This window comes from Ranitomeya imitator, chromosome 2 (genome assembly GCF_032444005.1).
Source record: "Ranitomeya imitator isolate aRanImi1 chromosome 2, aRanImi1.pri, whole genome shotgun sequence".
Taxonomy (NCBI): domain Eukaryota; kingdom Metazoa; phylum Chordata; class Amphibia; order Anura; family Dendrobatidae; genus Ranitomeya; species Ranitomeya imitator.
The window spans coordinates 366,260,342-366,280,741 of NC_091283.1; the positions used below are offsets into that span (position 1 = coordinate 366,260,342).

Below are 20,400 nucleotides of genomic sequence, written 5' to 3' on the forward strand. Positions count from 1 at the left end.
AGACACATTAATAAATCTCACTACATATATTTCCAGAGTCCTCACCTCTCCAGTTCTGTCCATCTGTTACTCCCATAGATAAGAATGATGTAATGTGACATCATCAGAATCTCTCACCTCTCCAGTAAGCCGGAAGAGGATCTCTAGGGTGAGGTGTAATATCCTCTCCGCCATCTTGTCTCTGTCCCTATACATCCTTGGCGTGTCAATCAGGAAAATTCTCTTAAATAAAAGATCTACACTGGGAGGATCCGATATTGTAGGGATCTGAATGGGAAGAGGACAATGTAACATCATAAAAAATCCAGTGTAATAATACAATTACTGGAGATAATAATGGAACATATGAGGAGATATAACATGCAGATGCTGTGTTAGTTCATATACACTGGAACATTAGTTGAACTGGTGACAGTCAGCTTGTAAGCTGTCTATTTTGTTCACTACTTCAGCTGCTGACTGGCTGTACATACCTTATGTGACCTTAACTCACAGAAGCTTCTGTATTCTCTTGTTTGTGTATTATGCAGTTATGGCATCTTGCTCACACTTGCTTTATTCTATGTGGAGGTGCAGGGAAGATTTTTGTAGTTTACTACTGAAGGTTGTTATTGCCTCCATTTCAGACTGAGCACTCCTCCCATCAGTCTAAGGCTATATTTATTTAATGCTGGATGCTACTTGCCCTTCAAATTTGTAGAAAATAGCCCCAGAGGGGCATGTTGAATAAATGTTAACCCCTTAGCGACTGAAGATGCACAAAAGGCGGCCGGCTATGAGGACTTATTCCCTGTAGCCTCCCCTCGGAGAACATGATCAGGGACAGATTTTTCGGTGATCACAAAAAAAGAAACATGCGGCTGTTTCAATAATTTCTCTTTCTTCTGACATGATTTACATGTCAGAGGAAAGAGAAATGCTGCCCCCCCCCCCCCGATACCTCCGCCAACCCCCGATTCCTCCTGATCAGTGCCCCTGCCAGGTGTCACCTTCCTGGAACCAAAAATGGTGGGCACATGCACAGTAAGCCTGCCGAGATCTGCCGGCCATTACCCGGCAACAGCAGGAAATGTTTCCTATTGATTCCATTTGATCACTGTAATAGGCCCCATCAGAGCAATCAAAATCAAAAAGGGCAGGCACTCGAGCACTTGTAATAGTCAGTGCATACCTGAGCACCCAATGCAAGCTTGAGTAGAGAGCACATACACTCAAGACTGATGACGACATATTCAATATGACGACCTATTAACAAAATTTGTATCGCACCAGTGGGTTCAAAATGCTCACTATACCCCTGGACAAAATTCTTGAGGGGTGTGGTTTCTAAAACGGGATCACTTGTGAGTGGTTTCCACATCAGGGGCTCTCCAAACATGATATGGCATTGACATCCGCTAAATATTCCTGCAAATTTTATATTGAAAAAGTCAAATGGCGCCCTTTCCCTTCGAGCCCTGCTGTGCGCCCATACAGTAGATTTCCCCCACAAATAAGGTATCGGCGTATTCAGTAGAAATTGCACAATGAATTTTAGTGTCCATTTTCTCCTGTTACCCTTGTGAAAATAAAAAAAAAAAAAATTAGATCCTCTGAAACACATGAAGGGTTAATAAACTTCTAGAATGTGGTTTTGAGCACAATGACGGGTGCAGTTTTTAGAATGGTGTCACTTTTGGGTATTTTCAGTCATATAAACTCCTCACTTCAAATGTAATGTGATCCCTAAAAAAAGGGTTTTATAATTTTTTTTTTTTTTTTAAATTCGAAATTGCTGGTCAACTTTTAACCCTTATAACTAGAGTTGAGCGACTTTTACTTTTCTTGGATCGAGTCGGGTTTCCCGAAACCCGACTTTGTCAAAAGTTAGGTCGGGTGAAATCGGCCAATTATTGCGAAAAGTCAGGGGCCGACTGAAACACGAAACCCAATGCAAGTCAATGGGGAATCAAAGTCGGCAGGGAGTGGAGGACAGGAAAACACCTACAGTGCCCATTTTAATGCCAAAAACATCAATTCTTATTACTTAAGCTTGTCAATCTTAATTTACTTTATAATAATAGTTACGCATTGAAAACTGGGGGTCATTTGGCTGAAGTTGTGGGGGGGGTAGGGCTGGCTCAAGATTTTCGTGGGCCCAGGAAACGCGGAATACGTCACGGTGGTGGAGCAGGGAGAGGTATTTCAACTTTGCAAGTGCTGTGATCCTGAACAAGCAGGGGGGGCCCACTCGTTGGCACTGGCACAGGGCTCCTCATAGTACGGCGGCGTTTTTGATGGCAGGTGGCACCTCCCACTGCCAGAGACACTTTTGCGTACTATGAGGGGCCCTGTGTCAGTGACGTCGTCAACGAGTATGCCCCCCCACCTAATGAAGGAACCTGCACTTTCATCTGCACCTTCCTCTTTGCCCCCGTATAAGGTGGTATAGTATGCGGGAAGGGGAACCTGACTTTCAGCAGGGTCAGATTCTGGCTGTGTAGAGTGCAAGGGGAATGTAGTGGTCTGGGTCAATGTACCAGCAGACTCATCTAGCAGTGGCTGGGCAATGGGCAGGATGAGGAGGAAACACGGATATAGGCCCAAATAATAAAGTTGGCTAAATGCAGTTCAAAATTGGTAACAGGACTAAACGGGCGGCAATGCTTTGTTCAGTGGAGGACAACTGTAATGAGTGGCAGACACAGTTAGTAGGCCCAAATACTAAAGTAGGCTAAATGCAGTTCAAAATTGGTAACAGGACTAAACAGGTGGCATAGCTAGGTACAGGGGTGGGCTCCTCTGCTGAGTAGCAGACAGTGGTAGTAGGCGCAAAGTATTAACTGGTCTAAATGGAGGCCAGGGCCCCTGTATATTTTAAAGGGCCACTGTCACCCCCTCCAGCCGTTATAAACTAAAAGAGCCACCTTGTGCAGCAGTAATGCTGCATTCTAACAAGGTGGCTCTTTTAGTTTTTGGTGCATTTATTCCCAAAATTAAGCGTTTTATAACTTCTCCAAAATACCTGTCTTTAGAGAGGGAGGCAGGTCTTAACGCCCATGCTTGAAACGCCACACTGCTGTCACTCAAATCTTCAGGGGCGCCGGGCGCCGCCCCCTCCGATCTGTTTTCCCATGAAATACGGCGCCTGCGCTGTTTAGTAATGGCTGGTGCAGGCGCAGACTGCAAGACTGGATGTGACGTCAGACAGCCAGAGCTCACTGCGCCTGCACCAGCCAGTACTAAACAGCGCAGGCGCCGGATTTCATGGGAAAACGGCGCGGTTGGGGCGGCGCCCGGTGCCCCTGAATATTTGAGTGACGGCAGTGTGGCGTTTCAAGCAGGGGGGTTAAGTTATAAAATGCTTTATTTTGGGAATAAATGCACCAAAAACTAAAAGAGCCACCTTGTTAGAATGCAGCATTACTGCTGCACAAAGTGGCTCTTTTAGTTTATAACGGCTGTAGGGGGTGACAGTGGCCCTTTAACTATCATCTATGATTTCAACTAATTAGTATTGGCAGTGCCATTGAAGGATTTAACAGCACAGACTACAACGTGATGGAGCAGGGAGAGGTAAGTATTGCAAGTGGTAGAGCACTGTTCGAGCTGGGGGGCAACACTCTCTCGTGGGCGGCGGTACTGGCACAGGGCCCCTCATATTACGACGGTGTGTCTGACATTGGTTGTGCACCACCACCGTCAGAGACACTTCATTGTACTATGAGGGAATCTGTGCCAGTGCCGTCGCCCAAGAGTGGGCACACCCACCTGTCCAGGCAAACGGCACTCGAACGGGTGCTTGCGCCAGGTGGTGACCACGGCCCTGTGGGGGAGTCAGCCCATTTAGGGAAGTATAAAAATGGCCTTAGGTGGACATTCAGCAGCTGCAAATGGAGGAACTCGAGCAGTCAGAAAGAGGAGGCCAAAAGCAAGACATTTTTCCGGCAAGCTACGTGTCAGCAGGGGAAGGTGGGGCAAAAAAATTTGATATCCATGATTGGTTAATTTTAATGAAGGTTAGATCATCAACATTCTGGGTAGCCAGACGTGTCCTTTTTTCGGTCAGTATTGAACCAGCAGCACTGAAGACTCTTTCTGATAGCACACTAGCGGCAGGGCAAGCGAGCTCCTGTAATGCATATTCTGCCAATTCTGGCCAGGTGTCTATTTTAGATGCCCAGTAATCAAAGGGGAATGACCTGTGAGTGAGAACATCGATAAGGGACGAAAAGTAGTTCGTAACCATACTGGACAAATGCTGTCTCCTGTCACTTTGAATCGACGCAGCAGTACCTGTCGTGTCAGCTGTCATTGCGAAATCACTCCACAACCTGGTCATAAAACCCCTCTGTCCAACGCCACTTCTGATTTGTGCACCTCTAACACCTCTGCCATGTTGCCCCCTGCGGCTCGTGTGAGAACCATCACGCCGCTGTGTGCTGGGAATGCCTGAACCAAACGGTCTACAAGAGTTGCTAGTTTGGTAACCAATATTTGCTCAAGGTTCTCATGTGGCATGATATTTTGTAATTTTCCTTTATATCGTGGATCCAGGAGACAGGCCAACCAGTAATTGTCATCGGTCATCATTTTGATAATGCGGGGGTCCTATTTTAGGATATGCAAGGCATACTCAGCCATGTGGGTCAGTGATCCAGGTGTCAATTCACTGCTTGTGCTGGGTTGAGGAGCACTTTCTTGCAAATCAACATCACTTGTGTCCCACAAAAACCCTGTACCTGACCTTGCAACACCACCAGTTTGTATTGCCCCCTGAGAAGCATCCTCCTCCCATAAATATTCATCCCTATCATCCTCCTCCTCTGCCACCTCGTCCAGGAGAGTTCCCTGAGCAGACAATGGCTGACTGTCATCAAGCCTTCCCTCCTCCTCGGCTGCAGACGCCAGCTCCTTAATGTGCGTCAAACTTTGCATCAGCAGACGCATTAGTGGGATGCTCATGCTTATAATGGCGTCGTCTGCACTTACCAGCCATGTGCATTCCTCAAAACACTGAAGGACTTGACAGAGGTCTTGGAGCTTCGACCACTGCACACCAGACAACTCCATGTCTGCCATCCAAGTGCCTGCCCGTGTATCTGTATCCTCCCACAAATTAATTACAGCATGCCTCTGTCCGCACAGCCTCTGAACCATGTGCAGTGTGGAGTTCCACCTTGTTGCAACATTGATTATTAGGCGGTGCTGGGGAAGATTCAGCGATCGCTGATGGTTCAGCATACGGCTGGAGTGTACGGGCGACCGGCGGATGTGCGAGCAAAGTCTGCGCACCTTCAGGAGCAGGGCTGGTAACTCCGGATAATTTTTGAGGAAGCACTGCACCACCAGGCTCAAGGTGTGAGCCAGGCAAGGTATGTGTTTAAAGGGAAGGTGCCATAAAAAAAAAAATTTTTTCAGAAATTGTAAAAATGTAAAGAATTAATGATTACATTTTCTTAAAAAATATTATCATTTGTTTATAATTTAGTAAAATATGAAAAATAATTTGAAAAGTTTTGGAATTTCCACTTTTCAACACTAGGGGGAGCAGCTGCTGAAATTTCAGAAAAACCTAGTGTACAAATAGCTCACATTACTGCACTGCAGTAATTCTGGGCGGAGTCTGCTGACGTGTGTGATGTCTCCTCTCCTCCCCTTATGGGTGTTTGCTAAGGGATTAGAGAGGATGATATTCAGGAACCCAGTGAGCAGCCATTTTGTTGGTGACTGCAGAGTATGGCTGCCGTCACACTATCAGTATTTGGTCAGTATTTTACCTCAGTATTTGTAAGCCAAAACCAGGAGTGGAACAAATAGAGGAAAAGTATAATAGAAACATATGCACCACTTCTGCATTTATCACCCACTCCTGGATTTGGCTTACAAATACTGAGGTAAAATACTGACCAAATACTGAGCGTGGACGGCAGCCTTAGGCTACTTTCACACTAGCGATTTTGGCTGTACGGTGCAATGCGTCATTCAGGAGAAAAAACGCATCCTGCAAAGTTGTCTGCAGGATGCGTTTTTCCCCATAGACTAACATTACCGACGCATGTAACGTTTGTGCGTCGAGTCCACCATTTTCGACCGCGCATGCACGGCCGAAACTCCGCCACCTCATGCCCAGACCTTACAATGGGGCAACGGAAGCGTCGCAAGACTGCTTCCGCTGCCCACGTCGGGCATTTCTTTCACAGCATGCGTCAGTACGACGCACTGTGAAAGGCCCGTACCGACGCTAGTGTGAAAGCAGCCTTATACTGACAAGTAGACAGTCACCATGGCAGGCAGCAAGGATTCTGGGAGATATGTGGTGGAGGGAGCAGGGTGACAGCAGCACAGAGTATTTCAGGAGAGCAGTGTGCTGGTCTATAGGGGCCCCCTGTTTGGTGCGCAGCCAGGGATTATACATAGAGCGCTGTCTTATACACACGTGGATGGACCGTCTGCTCCACAGAAATCCAGGAAACATTTCTGAGGATTGATGGCCTGTTCTGATCCAGACTTTGCATGCAGACCCCATTCCCCTCCTCAGATCCTGTCCTGGCGATGTGTGAAAGCAAGGCGACAGGCACAGTCGGGGTGACGCTGGGAAGGAAATGTAGCCATATAGTAACAATAAAAATGAGACCCCTCTCTTCAGCCGCCTCACCAGCCTTCCCCTGACTACACCTAACTGGAGGTCATGCTGTCCCCTCTATTACCCCAGACCCGCGTGCAGGTGCTCAGCCAGAACCACCCTAGAATGGGTCCGCTTTCTGAATATAATACTGACGTACAGATCACACATAATACTGCCATGTAGATCACACATAAAACCACCATATAATTCTCACATAATACTGCCACATAGATAGATCACACATAATCCCACAATACAGTTCTCATATAATCCCGTCATATAGTTCTTATATTATTGCACCATACTGATCAAACATAATACAACCATACATATTACATATAATACTGTCATATAGATCACACATAATGCCATCATACAGGTCACACATAATAATTAGCGGCATCAAGTGTGGTCTATATGGCAGCATTATGTAAAAAAATATACATTATATGGTGGCATCATGTTTGATCTATATGGCAGCAGTATGCAAAAAATATATATATGGCAACATTACGTTCCGTCCATATTACAGTATTATGTAATAGATATATCTGGCAGCATTATGTATGACCTATATGGCAGTATTATGTAATAAATATATATGGCGGTATATTTATTATGTAAAGGCAGGAAAGTTGTGAGCTATGCCCTTCTGTGACCCCCACAATTTTTTTTTTTTTGGGGGGGGGGGCAATTAGACCTTATGCTATGTCGCCCTATGATTTGTATGTACGCCCCTGGTGACGATCCTCACAGCTTGTCCTGAAAGACAGCAGGCTTGGGGTGTCGGTGAGATTGAGGTGGGTTTCAGGGAGCAGGAGATGGGTGTCAGGGGGCATGGGGTGGGTCAGTGAGCTTAGGGTGGGTGTCAGGGCTCAGTCTCAGTCTTTCCTCTTCTGCTCCCTGGATCACTAGTCTCAGACCACCTGCCCTCTGCTCTGCACTGTATAGTAGGACGATCAGGCAGGAGACCTGAGGAGCTGCAGGACTACAACACTTAGGAGCTCAGTCCTGGCATGCTGGGACTTGTAGTGACACAGCAGCTAGAGCTTGCTGAGTGTCATCACCCCCTGGGTCTGCTTCCTTGTGCCAACCATAGCCCAAATGTTAGAACACTATTACTGTGCCAACCATAGCCCACCTCTTTACACTGTGCAGACCTCCCACCTGATCCATAGGTGAAGCCCCCAGGCTGCTGCCTGCCTGCACACTGATCCCCCTGCACCATGCACAGCTGCAGGCAGGGAAGGGTTAACCATTACAGGCCAGCCTGGGTGCCGCCCCTTGTAACCAGGAGGGATCCCCTGCTGCAGAGAATCATGGGGCTTCAGACTCCAGGCTGCAATCTACAGGGACAGTCACTGTGTGGGGTGATGAAGTGTTGCCACAGATCAGTGCTGCACACATAACGCTCCATGTACAGGGAGACACACTGCTGCTGCTGGGGGATTTCCTGCCCCTGGACTGAGGGAGGAAGCTTTCAGCAACACAGGGCAGGTCGGCAGTGATCGCAGCCTGTACTGTAATAAGTACAGGCTGTGATCACTGCTAATGCTGCAGATACTTACCCCAAACCCTCGCTCCCAGCAGCTTCTCCTCAACATCTTCTGTCCTCGCAGCCCACAGCAAACAAAATGGCCGCGATCTCCTCTCACAGCTCCTCTCACAGCTGTGACGTAGCAGCCCAGTGGGCGTGTCCAGGTCACAGCTGAGAGGCAGGAGGAGCAGCCTCAATGTAAGAGATGTGGTCGGGGTCCGACTGTTGGCTCCTATGTCCATGTGTGCCGTAAGTGAGGAGTGCAAGTGTCCTTCCCAGACACACACACCCCCACTAATGAAAATGGCGGCCTCCAGTGGCACACACAAATGTCAATAAATAAAAAACTATTAAAGTAGTTAATTTAATTTTGTATTAAAAATAATTGATTGTATAATCAATAATTATTAATACAAAAATTAAAATCACGGCACCTTCCCTTTAAGTTCTGAAAGGGCTATGGCAGCCATAAAATTCCTTCCATTATCACTGACTACCTTGCCTGCCTCAAGATGTACACTGCCCAGCCATGACTGCGTTTCTTGCTGCAAGTACTCGGCCAGTACCTCCGCGGTGTGTCTGTTGTCGCCCAAACACTTCATTTGTAATACAGCCTGCTGACGTTTACCACTAGCTGTTCCATAATGGGACACCTCGTGTACAACACTGGCAGCTGCGGATGGAGTGGTCGTGCGACTGCGCTCTGTGGATGAGCTTTCGCTTCTGGAGGACGAGGAGGAGGGGTGGCGAACGCCTACAGCCAACTGTTTCCTAGACCGTGGGCTAGGCAGAACTGTCCCACTATGGCTGTCCCCTGTGGACCCTGCATCCACCACATTAACCCAGTGCACCGTGATGGACATGTAACGTCCCTGGCCATGCATCTGTTGTGAGGTGCACCTTTCTACTGACTGATTGCCTCAGTGCATGGACAATGTGGTCTTTGACATGCTGGTGGAGGGCTGGGATGGCTTTTCTCGCAAAGAAGTGCCGACTGGGTAGGTCATAGCGTGGTACTGTGTAGGCCATCAGGTCTTTGAAAGCTTTGCTTTCAACCACCAACCGGTAGGGCATCATCTCTAATGAGATTAGTCTAGCAATGTGGGCGTTCAAACCCTGTGTACGCGGATGAGAGGATGAGTACTTTCTTTTCCTAACGAGAGTCTCTTGTAGGGTGAGCTGGACTGGAGAGCTGCATATGGTGGAACTAGCAGTGGTGGTGGTGGACATGGCGGATTGAGAGAGGGTTGGTGATGGTATCCTCGATGTTGGCCTACGTACAGTGTTTCCTACCAATAACCTTGTGATTCCCTGACTGCTTTGGCCTTGCGATGATACCTCCACATTTGCTGCTGGTGGTGTCCTAACCGGTGGCCTTACAGTGAGGGAAGCAATGTAGCGTTGCTGACTACCTTCATTCTGAGCAGGTGCATCAACGGTACGGGACGTTTGGTAGTTAGTCCAGGCTTGCAAGTGCATGCTGGTTAAATGTCTAAGCATGCACGTTGGATTTAAATTTTTAAGATTCTTCCCTCTGCTAAAGGTCTTTGAGCATTTCTTACAGATAACTTGACTGATCATTCGGATCTTGGTTAAAAAATTGCCACACTACACTCTTCCTACTATGGAATACCTTTTCAGGCATTGCACGCTGTGCTACTTTCACCGGATGGCCACGCTGTCCTAAAACTGTTTTTGACAAACGTTTTTGGCCTGATACGGGCCTGCCAGATGACAGCTGTTGCGATGTAGATGGCTGCTGCAGATCATCCTCCTCCGCTTCTGAGCTATCTGGGTCAACAACTGGGTCATCTATCACCTCCTCTTCAATGTCATGTGCACCTTCCTCTGTTTCACCGTGTAAGGTGCTATAGCGTTCGGGACGGGGCACCATAGTCTCAGCAGGGTCAGATTCTGGCTCAGTTCACTGCGAGGGCAATGTAGTCATCTGAGTCAATGGAACAGCATAATAATCTAGCTATGGCTGTGCATCAGTGCACTCCCTGTCCGATTCATCTTGTAATGGGCAGATAATTTCCCGTTCTAACCCAGGCACGGTATGTGTAAAGAGCTCAATGGAGTAACCTGTAGTGTCGCCTGACGCATCCTTCACTTTTCGTTTGGGTGAAGGACACAAGGAAACTTCTTGTTCCTGACTGGGAGCATCCACTGACGACTCGCTGCTTTTATATTTGGAACTTTCTGAAGAGGAGGCGAAAGAGCTAGAGGCTGAGTCAGAAAGGAAAGCCAAAACTTTTTCCTGCTGCTCCGGCTTTAAAAGCTGTTTTCCTACTCCCAGATAAGGGAGCCTTCGAGGCTTTGTGTAGCCAGACGATGACGCTGGCTCAACACCTCCAGCCTTAGGTGCTATTGTGCTTTTGCCACTACCACCAGATGCACCACCATCATCAGTAGCAGCTGGCAACAATCGCCCACGGGCTCTTCCAGCTGACTTCCTCATTTTTTGGAAAATCTAACCAAAATAACAACCGTTATATGGTACTGAAAAATAAGGTAGAAGGTGTATATAAACTTGCTGAGAATTTGAATCTCACTTTTTTGGGGGGAGACTGAACCAAAACTCAGGCCCAGTGTATATAACAACGCAATCTAAGTGGCAGAAAGTGGCTGGCTGATATACGACAAACTAACAGGACAGAAGTATATCCACTTTGTGATAATTTGAATCTCACTTTTTGGGGGGAGACTGAACTAAAACTCAGGCCCAGTGCATAAAACACAATGTAAGTGGCAGAAAGTGGCTGGAAGATATGAAAAAATGCAAGGACTGTAGTACAATTTCAATCTCTCTACAATGATCTCAGGAAAAGTATGGCAGCAATAAAAAGGACTACTGCACACAAAAGTGTGGACAAATAAACAAGATAACTGTGCAGAAAGGAGCAACAGGATTTTTGCTTTTAAAAAAGCAGTTGGTTTGCAGAGCAGCGTGCAAACAGCAATGCAGCTATCAGGGAGCCTCATAAGGCAGCCTAATAAGCTACAGAGCTGATGCACAAAAATATAGCCTCCACTGTCCCTGCAAAAAAATGGTGGTGTTGGACAGCGGAAATCGCTACAACACAAGCGGTTTGGGGGTTAATCTTCCCTTCCTAACTATATCCCTTCTTCTGATGAAGCTGCAGCAACCTCTCCCTATGCTAAGATTGGCAGAAGTAAGATGGCGGCCAGCGTGCATGCCCCTTTATAGCCCCTGTGATGCCGCAGAAAGCAAGCCAATCACTGTCATGCGCTTCTCTAAGATGGTGGGGACCGAGACCTATGTCATCACGCTGCCCACACTCTGCATCCTCCTTCATTGGCTGAAAATGGCGCTGAACGCGTCATACGAAACGCGACTTTTGCGCGCAGGTCGCCGACCTCATGGCTGATCCCACACTAGGATCGGGTCGGGTTTCATGAAACCCGACTTTGCCGAAAGTCGGCGATTTTTGAATTTGTCCGATCCGTTTCGCTCAACCCTACTTATAACTACCAAACAAACAAAAAAACGGTAATTAGACCTATCGGTAATTGTATTAAAAGGACCCTCCCCCTTCCACCCTTTAGTGATTTTCCAAAGTAACACCTCTGGATGGATGCAAAAAAGAATTTTATTTGAACATAATCATTATACAAATGTTACTTCACATAAGTATGCAGCCTAACTAAAATAGGGAGGGAACTACCAGTGCTGTCAGGATGGATTCCTGGAAATACAATTACCAGTAGGTCTAATTACCATTTTCCAGGTCACCACCTGACAGCACCATGGAGAAGTACCAAAGGAGATCTTTTGAGTCTTAGGGTGGGACTACTGCATGAAGCACCTTCCTGCCAAAAGCTAGCTGAGACGGCACTACGTCTAGTTTGTAATGCTTCAAAAAGGTACTTAGACTAGACCAGGATGCTGCCCTGCAGATCTGATCTGCCAAAGCGCCCCCTTTTTCTGCCCATGAAGCTGCTATTGCCCTGGAAGAATGAGCTTTTAGGCTGCCTGGGGGACTCTTTCCCTGTGCCTCATATGCTAGGCTAATGGTGGACCTAATCCATCTCGCAATAGTAGATTTTGAAGCTTTTTTCCCCTTATTAGGGCCTCTAAAAAGGACAAACAGATTAGTATCCCGTCTCCAGGCCCTAGTTGCCTCCAAGTAGTTAAGCACTGTCTTCCTAGTTATGATATAATTTTTCCTTCTGGTTTTTGGGAAACTGACAAAATGATGGAAGTACCACCTCCTGATTCATATTTGAATCTGAGAACACCTTAGGAAGAAAACCTGGGTCAAGCCTTAAGACTAGCCTATCATCAAATATCTTCAAATAGGGATTTTTAATGGACAGGGCCTGGAGTTCTCCCAGTCTCTTAGCCTAAGTAATGACCACTAGAAAAGCTGCCTTGAGGGAAAGATTAGCGATATCTATATTTTCAGCTAGGTCAAAAGGATCTTTGCACAATCCATAAAGGACTAGGTTAAGATCTCAACGTGGGATGGTTCTCTTGATTAAGGGTCTTAGCTCGATTCTCCAGAACAGCTCAGAGTCTATCCAGGGTTGGTAGGCTAAGGAAGTATCATAAAATACACTAAGAGCTGCCACTTGAACTCTCAGGGTATGTGCACACGTAGAATGATCCTCTGCGGATTTTTCCGCAGCGGATTTGATAAATCCGCATTGGAAAACTGCTGCGGTTTTTATACTGCGGATTTATTGCGTTTTCTTCTGCGGATTCCGCTGGGGTTTTCCATCTGCACTTTTCTATTGGTGCAGATGTAAATCTGCTGCGGATTCTGCCAAAACAATTGACATGCTGAGGAAATGAATCTGCTGCGTTTTCGCGTGGTTTTTTCCGCAGCATGGGCACAGCGTTTTCTGTTTCCCATAGGTTTACATTGTACTGTAAACACATGGGAAATGGCTGCGCATTCGCAGCAAAATCCGGAACGTGTGCACATACCCTCAGAGTACTTGGTTTAAGACCTTTCTTAAATCCCTGCTGAAAAAAAAAAAAATCAAGGATCTTGGGAATGTTAGGGTGATCAAGATCAACCATCGTGTCTCCACAAAAACTGCAGAACTTCTTCCAAATTTTTAGATAAATTGCAGAAGTTACTGGCTTCCTACTTGCTTGGAGGATGGAGATGACTTCTGATAGACTTTTTGTTTTCAGGATCTAGCGTTCAGGATCCAAGCCGCTAATTGGAGGCTATCTGGGTTTTGATGGAGAACCGGCCCCTGGAGGAGTAGATCCCTTCTTTTCGGAAGGAGAAAGGGTTCTTCTACCGCCAACTTTTTATAGTCAAGGAAACCAGCTCCCCTTGGGCCAGAACGGAACCACTAGAATGATCCGAGCTCTGTCCTCGCATATCTTCCTAAGGATTCTTGGAATTAGTGCAACAGGGGGGAAAGCATATGAGACCCCTGCTCCACGATTGGGAGAGCGCGTCCACTCCCGCCGGTCTTTCCCAAGGGTTCAGTGAATAAAAAGTTTTGACCTTCGCATTATGTCTGACGGCGAATAAGTCCACGTCTGGAGTTCCCCAGCGTTGGCAAAAACTGAAAATTTCGCTGTTTAGCTCCCACTCTGTGGCCGACAGCTTCTTTCTGCTCAGAAAATCCGCCAATTGGTTCTTCGAACCCTCTAGATGTACAGCTGAAATTGAGAGAACCGATCTCTCCGCCCAACTGAAGATTTGATCCGCTAACTGCTGTAATTTTGGATGTCTTGGACCACCCTGATGCCGAAGGAAGGCTGCCGTCGTCATGTTGTCCGAGAGAACCTTCAGGTGTTTGTTCTTCAGCAGAACTTGTGCCGAATAGAGGATCTTTCAGACTGCATGTAGTGCTCTGTGATTCGAGGAATTCTTGCTGTCCCCTGAATTCCACTGTCCTTGGTAGTATTTTCCGAGGACCAGACCGCCCCAACCCTGTTGGCTTGCGTCTGTGGTCACCGTAACTGCTGGAGACTGGATTCACGGAACGCTGACCTGGAGATTTCTGGGAACGGTCCACCAGTGTAGGGATCGTCTGACATGATGGGATAGACGGAACTCCCTGTCCAGAGAGGTCTGCCTTCTGTCCCAGGAGGCGAGAACCACGCTCTGTAACTGACGGGAATGAGATTCACTCCAGTTGACCAAAGGAATGCAGGCCGTCATCAACCTAAAGGATCTTCATTGCATCCCTGATGGAGACTCGGCTTCTTGAAAAATGGCAAATTCTTCTTATTATATCGTTCCTCTTCTCGTCCGGAAGAACAGAATGTCTGACATTTGAGTCTAGGATAACTCCTAGAAACTTTATTCTTGGTTTGGGTGTTAGGTCTGACTTTGACCAGTTCACTACCCAACCTAATTTCTGCAGAGTGGAGATCACCAACTGACAATCAATCTTGAGCTGCCCTATAGAGTCTGCCACTATTAGGAAATCGTCTAAATAGGGTACTATCGTGATGTCTCGATTTCTCAGATAAGCCACTATTTCTACGACAAGTTTTGTAAAAACTCTGGGCGCTGTTGCCAACCCCAAAAGGGAGGCAGAAAAATGATAATTACTTACGGGTAATTTGATTTTCCGGAACCATGACAGCGCCGCACGTGAGAGATGGCATCCGCCCCCAGGAACAGGAAACCTGTAGCAGAGATATAAGAATGGGGCGGCCCCTCTCTCCTCAGTTTGTTTGCAGAGTATGGAAGATGACCGCTTTGTTAGTACACAGTTATGTATCATATTTACATTTGTATAGCCATTTCGTTAGCTCTTGTGTACACACATGCTTTGCATATATACATTTATCCATATACAATAAGTTTTTTTTTTTTTTTTTTGTGAATCACACAACCATCACCAAGATAGGGCGGGAATTAATGCGGCGCTGTCATGGTTCCGGAAAATCAAATTACCCGTAAGTAATTATCATTTTTCCCTTCACCATGACAGCGCCGCACGTGAGAGGAAAAGATAGAAGATTCCTAGGGTGGGACGACAGCAGACAACACCTTTCTCCCAAAAGACAAGTCTGATTGACCTAAGTCTAACCTATAGTGTCGGAAGAAGGTAGAGGGTGATGACCATACTGCCGCTTTACAAATCTGTTCTATCGAGGCGTTAGCCCTTTCCGCCCAAGAAGTGGCTATAGCACGCGTGGAGTGAGCCGTAACACCCTGTGGGGGAACTTGACCAGAAAAAGAATACGAAAGTGAAATAGCCGTACGCAACCACCGTGCAATAGTTGCCTTTGAGGCCTTTTTTCCCCGGTTTGTCCCCTGATAGGTGACAAAAAGGGCCGATGACTGACGCCAGGAATTTGTGGCCTCTAAGTATTGAAGGAGGCAGCGTCTGACATCGAGACAATGGAAGGTCTTCTCTCCCTGGGATTTTGGCTGGGAACAAAAAGAGGGCAGAATAATTTCCTGGTCTCTATGAAATTTAGAATTGACCTTCGGAAGAAAGGCAGGGTCGGTTTTAATAACTACTTTGTCATCATGGAAAGTAGTGTAAGGAGGGTTCACCGACATAGCTTGTAACTCACAAGTACGGCGGGCAGACGTTAAGGCAACTAGGAGAACCGTTTTTAGAGTCAAGGATTTTATTGATATAGAATCCAGAGGTTCAAAGGGGGAAACGGTAAGAGCCTTTAAAACTAAATTCAAATCCCAGGGAGCTATCTTAGGTATTAATTTTGAGGGTCTGGAAGTAAAGGAGGCTCGAATGAACCTATAGATCCAAGGGTGGTCAGCAAGTTTTTGATCGAACAGTGCACCAAGGGCAGAGACCTGCACCTTTAAGGTGTTAGTAGACAGACCTTTTTCCAACCCTTTTTGGAGAAATTCAAGAATTTCTTTTACTGGGACCTGTTGACCAGAGTCAGACAACTGTCGTCCCGAAAAATCTAGGAATTTTTGCCAGATTTTTTGGTATTTGTCTGAGGTGACCTTTTTCCTGCTAGCAAGCAATGTGGTCACCAAAGGGCTTGAGAATCCTTTTGCTAACAGAAGTCCCCTTTCAAGTTCCAGGCGGTGAGATGCAATCTGTGAACTTGGGGATGTTGAACTGGCCCTTGGTATAGGAGATCCGGAGCATCCGGAAAGATCCACGGGTCCGAGATAGACATGCACCTGAGCCACGTGAACCACGCTCTCTTCGGCCAAAAGGGAGCTATTAGGATCACTCGTGCTTTGTCCTCCCGAATTTTCCTGAGGACTGCCGGGATTAATGGTATTGGGGGGAATGCGTATGCTAGATGGAAGTTCCACCGATACAGGAACGCGTCTACCCCCTCCGGGTGCTCTCTTGGGTTCAGAGAATAGAACCTCTTCACCTTCCGATTTTGTTGTGTGGCGAACAGGTCTACGTCTGGAACGCCCCAGCTGGCACATATTTTCCCAAATACTTGCTGGTTCAGGGACCACTCCCCCTGATGTAACGTGTGACGGCTTAAGTAGTCGGCTACTTGATTCTCTGATCCTTTCAAGTATGTTCCGGTTAGCGAAAGAAGGTTGTTTTCGGCCCATATAAAAAGTTCTTTGGCCTCTGCCATAAGGGATGTTGATCTTGTGCCCCCTTGGCGGTTTATATAAGCTATTGTTGTGTTGTTGTCGGATAACACTACCACATGTCTTCCCAGAATTCTTTCCCCTATATGAAGAAGTGCTAGTCTCACCGCAGACAATTCTTTTAGATTGGAGGACGCTGTTGTCATTGGGCTTCCCCATTGACCCTGTAGGACCTGATCTCCCAAATGTGCCCCCCAACCCCACGGACTCGCATCGGTAGTAATGACTACTGGATCTCGTACTGACCATGGCACTGCGTTGGTTAGATTTTCTGTTTTCAGCCACCACTCTAGTGAGTTTTGAACTTCTGGTGACAGAAGAATCTTCCGATTCAGATTGTATGGATTTTTTTCTTGTTCGGCTAGTATCTGCCATTGTAACTCCCGTGTGTGGCTTTGTGCCCATCGCGTTGCTGGAATCGTTGCCGTTAGGACCCCTAGGAGTGACATTGCGTTTCTCAGAGAGATAGTCTGTTGTAATTGGAATGACTCTACCCTCTGTTGGATAGATTGAACTTTCCTCTGTGGGAGGACACACTCCTGCTTGACTGAATCTAACACAATTCCGAGGAATTCTTGGGTTTGAGTTGGGACAAGCCTTGATTTTTTCAGGTTTATCATCCATCCTAAATTGGTCAGTACCTCCAGCACCCTTGCGGCCGCACTTTTGCAACTTTCTTTGTTTTTTGCTATTATCAAAAAATCGTCCAAATAGGGTACCAACATTATGTCTTCTTTCCTGACGAAAGATGCTACTTCGGAAATAATTTTTGTGAATATACGGGGCGCAATGGCTACCCCAAAAGGAAGACATTGATATTGTAGATGGACGGGGGGTTTTCCCAGATTTACCACCAATCTTAGGTATTGTTGGTGTTGGACGGCGATTGGCACATGGTAGTAAGCGTCTGTAAGATCGATCACCACCATGTAACAGTTTGGGTCGAGTACTTTTACTGCGGTCTTTAAAGTCTCCATCTTGAACTTGTCTATTTGAATGTAATGGTTTAGGGCTTTTAGGTTGAATATTACCCTCAGCGAGCCGTCTGGTTTTGGTGTTAGAAATAAAGTGCTGTAGAACCCTTTCCCTATCTCTTGATGGGGTACTTCTACTAACACTTCTTTTTGCATGAGGAGATAAATTTCTCTTTCTAATATGGCCTGATTTTTTCCCCCCACCTGGGTCATTTTTACACGATTTGGTGGGAGGTTGGAGAATTTGAACTTTAGACCTTCTGACAACAAATTTGTTATCCAATGAGAAGCCGGCAGTGCTGCCCAGTGATGGACAAACCGCCGGAGTCTTCCCCCCACCGGAATGCTGGCGTCACTGATTTTTGGGATCAGGCTTGGGGGGAGGTTTGTTGAAAAGGAATCCCCTTTCCTTTCGCTCTCTCCAGGGTCTGCCTCGACTAGACCTGTCATCTGATCGGCCGCGGGTCCCTCTATATCCACCACGAAAGGACGAACGAGAGGTATCCCATCGGCGCCTGGGAAAGGAAGGGGGTGGAAACCGCTTCTTTTTGTCCGACGCTTTCTCAAGGATTTCGTCTAGAGATTTGCCAAAAAGGTATTGCCCTTCACAGGGTACTCCGCAGAGTTTGACCTTTGATTGGAAGTCAGCCGTCCAATTTTTCAGCCATAATGTTCTCCTTCCTGAATTAGATAAGGCTCACACGCGTGCGGCACTTCTAACTGAATCTATCGAGGCGTCTGCTAGGAATCTTGCGGCGCCTTGCAGAGAGGGCAATGCTTCCAGAAGCCTCTCTCTTGGGCATTTGTTTTTGATTTGGTCACTTAACTCCTCTAACCACTTGACCATAGCACGTGCCGTGCAAGTGGCAGCAACCCCGGGTTTAAATGACCATGTCGCTGCTTCCCAAGCCGACTTTAGAAAAGCATCTGCTTTTTTGTCGAGGGGGTCCCTTAGGGCTCCCATGTCTTCAAATGGTAACGCAACCCCCTTAGAAGTGCTGGCGATGGCTGCATCTAACTTAGGCGCCTTATCCCACTTCTCACAGACCTCCTCATCAAAGGGGTATTTGCGTTTTAATGCCTGAGGGACAGACATCTTTTTATTAGGCTTCTTCTTCTCCTCCAAGTTGCTAAACATGGTGTCTTGGATTGTCCGTGGTTCTCTAGGGGTCTCTACTCCCATAGTCGTTCTGACAAGTTTGAGCAGCTTTCCAATGTCCTCCGACTGAAAGCATGGGCGGCCATACTCCTCATCTGAGGAGTCTAAATCTGAGGCATCAGAGGGGGTTAAGGCTCCCGGCTCATCCCCTGAATCTACATCCGACCCTTGTTCACTTGTTGGGGGAGGGGGGGGGGGTCTCCTTTGTGTGATGTCTCAACTGTTCTTTAACTGTAGATTTAACTTCCTCCCGTATGATTGTTTTAATGTTTTGTAATAGGGAAGAAGATTCCTCCGCAACTGTTCTGTCAATACAGGGCTGGCAGATCTTTTTGTTGTATAGCCTAGGGAGTTTTTCTTTACATAGTGGACAGACCCTATTCTTTTGCTTGGAGGTGGCTTTCCCTTCCTACAAAACACAGTGTACAGGTATCAGTGTGTGCGTAGCTTGCCTTACAAAGGCACTCACCCCTCCAGGACCCTGGGTACCCCTGCAGCTTGAGTGTCTTCCGACATTTTAGGCGCAGGCATCAGCAGCTCCGGATCTACCGCTGGTTCGGTCATCTCCGTCTGAAGAGCAGGACCAGCGACTCCTCTTTGCTGCCGTATTTTATAGAGGAGCGGTGTGCGCGCCACTGGATCAGCTTCCGCCCGGAAGTGTCCAGCACACCGGCTCCCTCGGCGTGTGACGTCACTTCCTGCGACCGGAAGTCGTCATCCCTCACTTCGGCGCCAGCGTCAGTGAGGGACACGCCCCCGCAACCCCGGACCGGCCTCTTGCACAGAGCGGTCGCCGGGGAGTCCAGCGAGGAAAGGGATGGCGCGGACCCAGCAGCCCGACACCGGACAGCACCGCACGCGATGCCGCCGACTACGGCTGGCTTCCCCGCGGACCTCGGCCTCCGGACCGGACTCATCAGAGTGGGTATCCCTCCGGAGGTAGGAGCTCTGCGACAGGCGTCCACCTGCAGGAACAGGAAACCAAACTGAGGAGAGAGGGGCCGCCCCATTCTTATATCTCTGCTACAGGTTTCCTGTTCCTGGGGGCGGATGCCATCTCTCACGTGCGGCGCTGTCATGGTGAAGGGAAAAAATGGTAATGGTAGACTCTTCCTTCCTTTTCTACCGCAAATCTGAGGTATTTCTGGTGATCTGTACAGATTGGTACGTGATTATATGCACTCTTTAGATCCAGAGTGCACATTACCACGTCCTTTCCTAAGAGGGGAATTGTGGAGCGAATGGATTCCATTTTGAACCTCTTGTATTCTAGCCATCTGTTTAGGGGCTTGAGGTTTATTATAGTTCTGGATTCTCCAGAGGGCTTTTTTTATAGAGAAGAGGCCTGAGTAATGACCCCTTCCTATCTCCTGATGAGGAACTGGGGATATTGCTGCCATTTGCAGAAGATCCTGGGTGTCCAACCACATAGGGGAGACTGAAGAGAGATGGACGTTGGACCCAAAAAATCTTTCTGGGGAAGGGAGTTGAATTCTATCTTGTACCCCCGAGAAATAACCTGGAGAACCCAAGGACTTCTGGTAATTTTCCCCCACTCTATCCGAAAGTTT

General features: G+C 47.3%; 1 protein-coding gene across 1 annotated transcript in view; it reads right to left on the reverse strand.

Annotated features, from left to right (window-relative positions):
- Positions 1 to 20,400, reverse strand: part of LOC138663875 (zinc finger protein 182-like) — a 50,772-nt gene that overhangs the window by 25,337 nt on the left and 5,035 nt on the right. Inside the window, exon 2 of the mRNA XM_069750239.1 lies at positions 118 to 267. Within this exon, the coding sequence (XP_069606340.1) occupies positions 118 to 267 (150 nt within the window). The remainder of the gene's footprint in view (positions 1 to 117; positions 268 to 20,400) is intronic.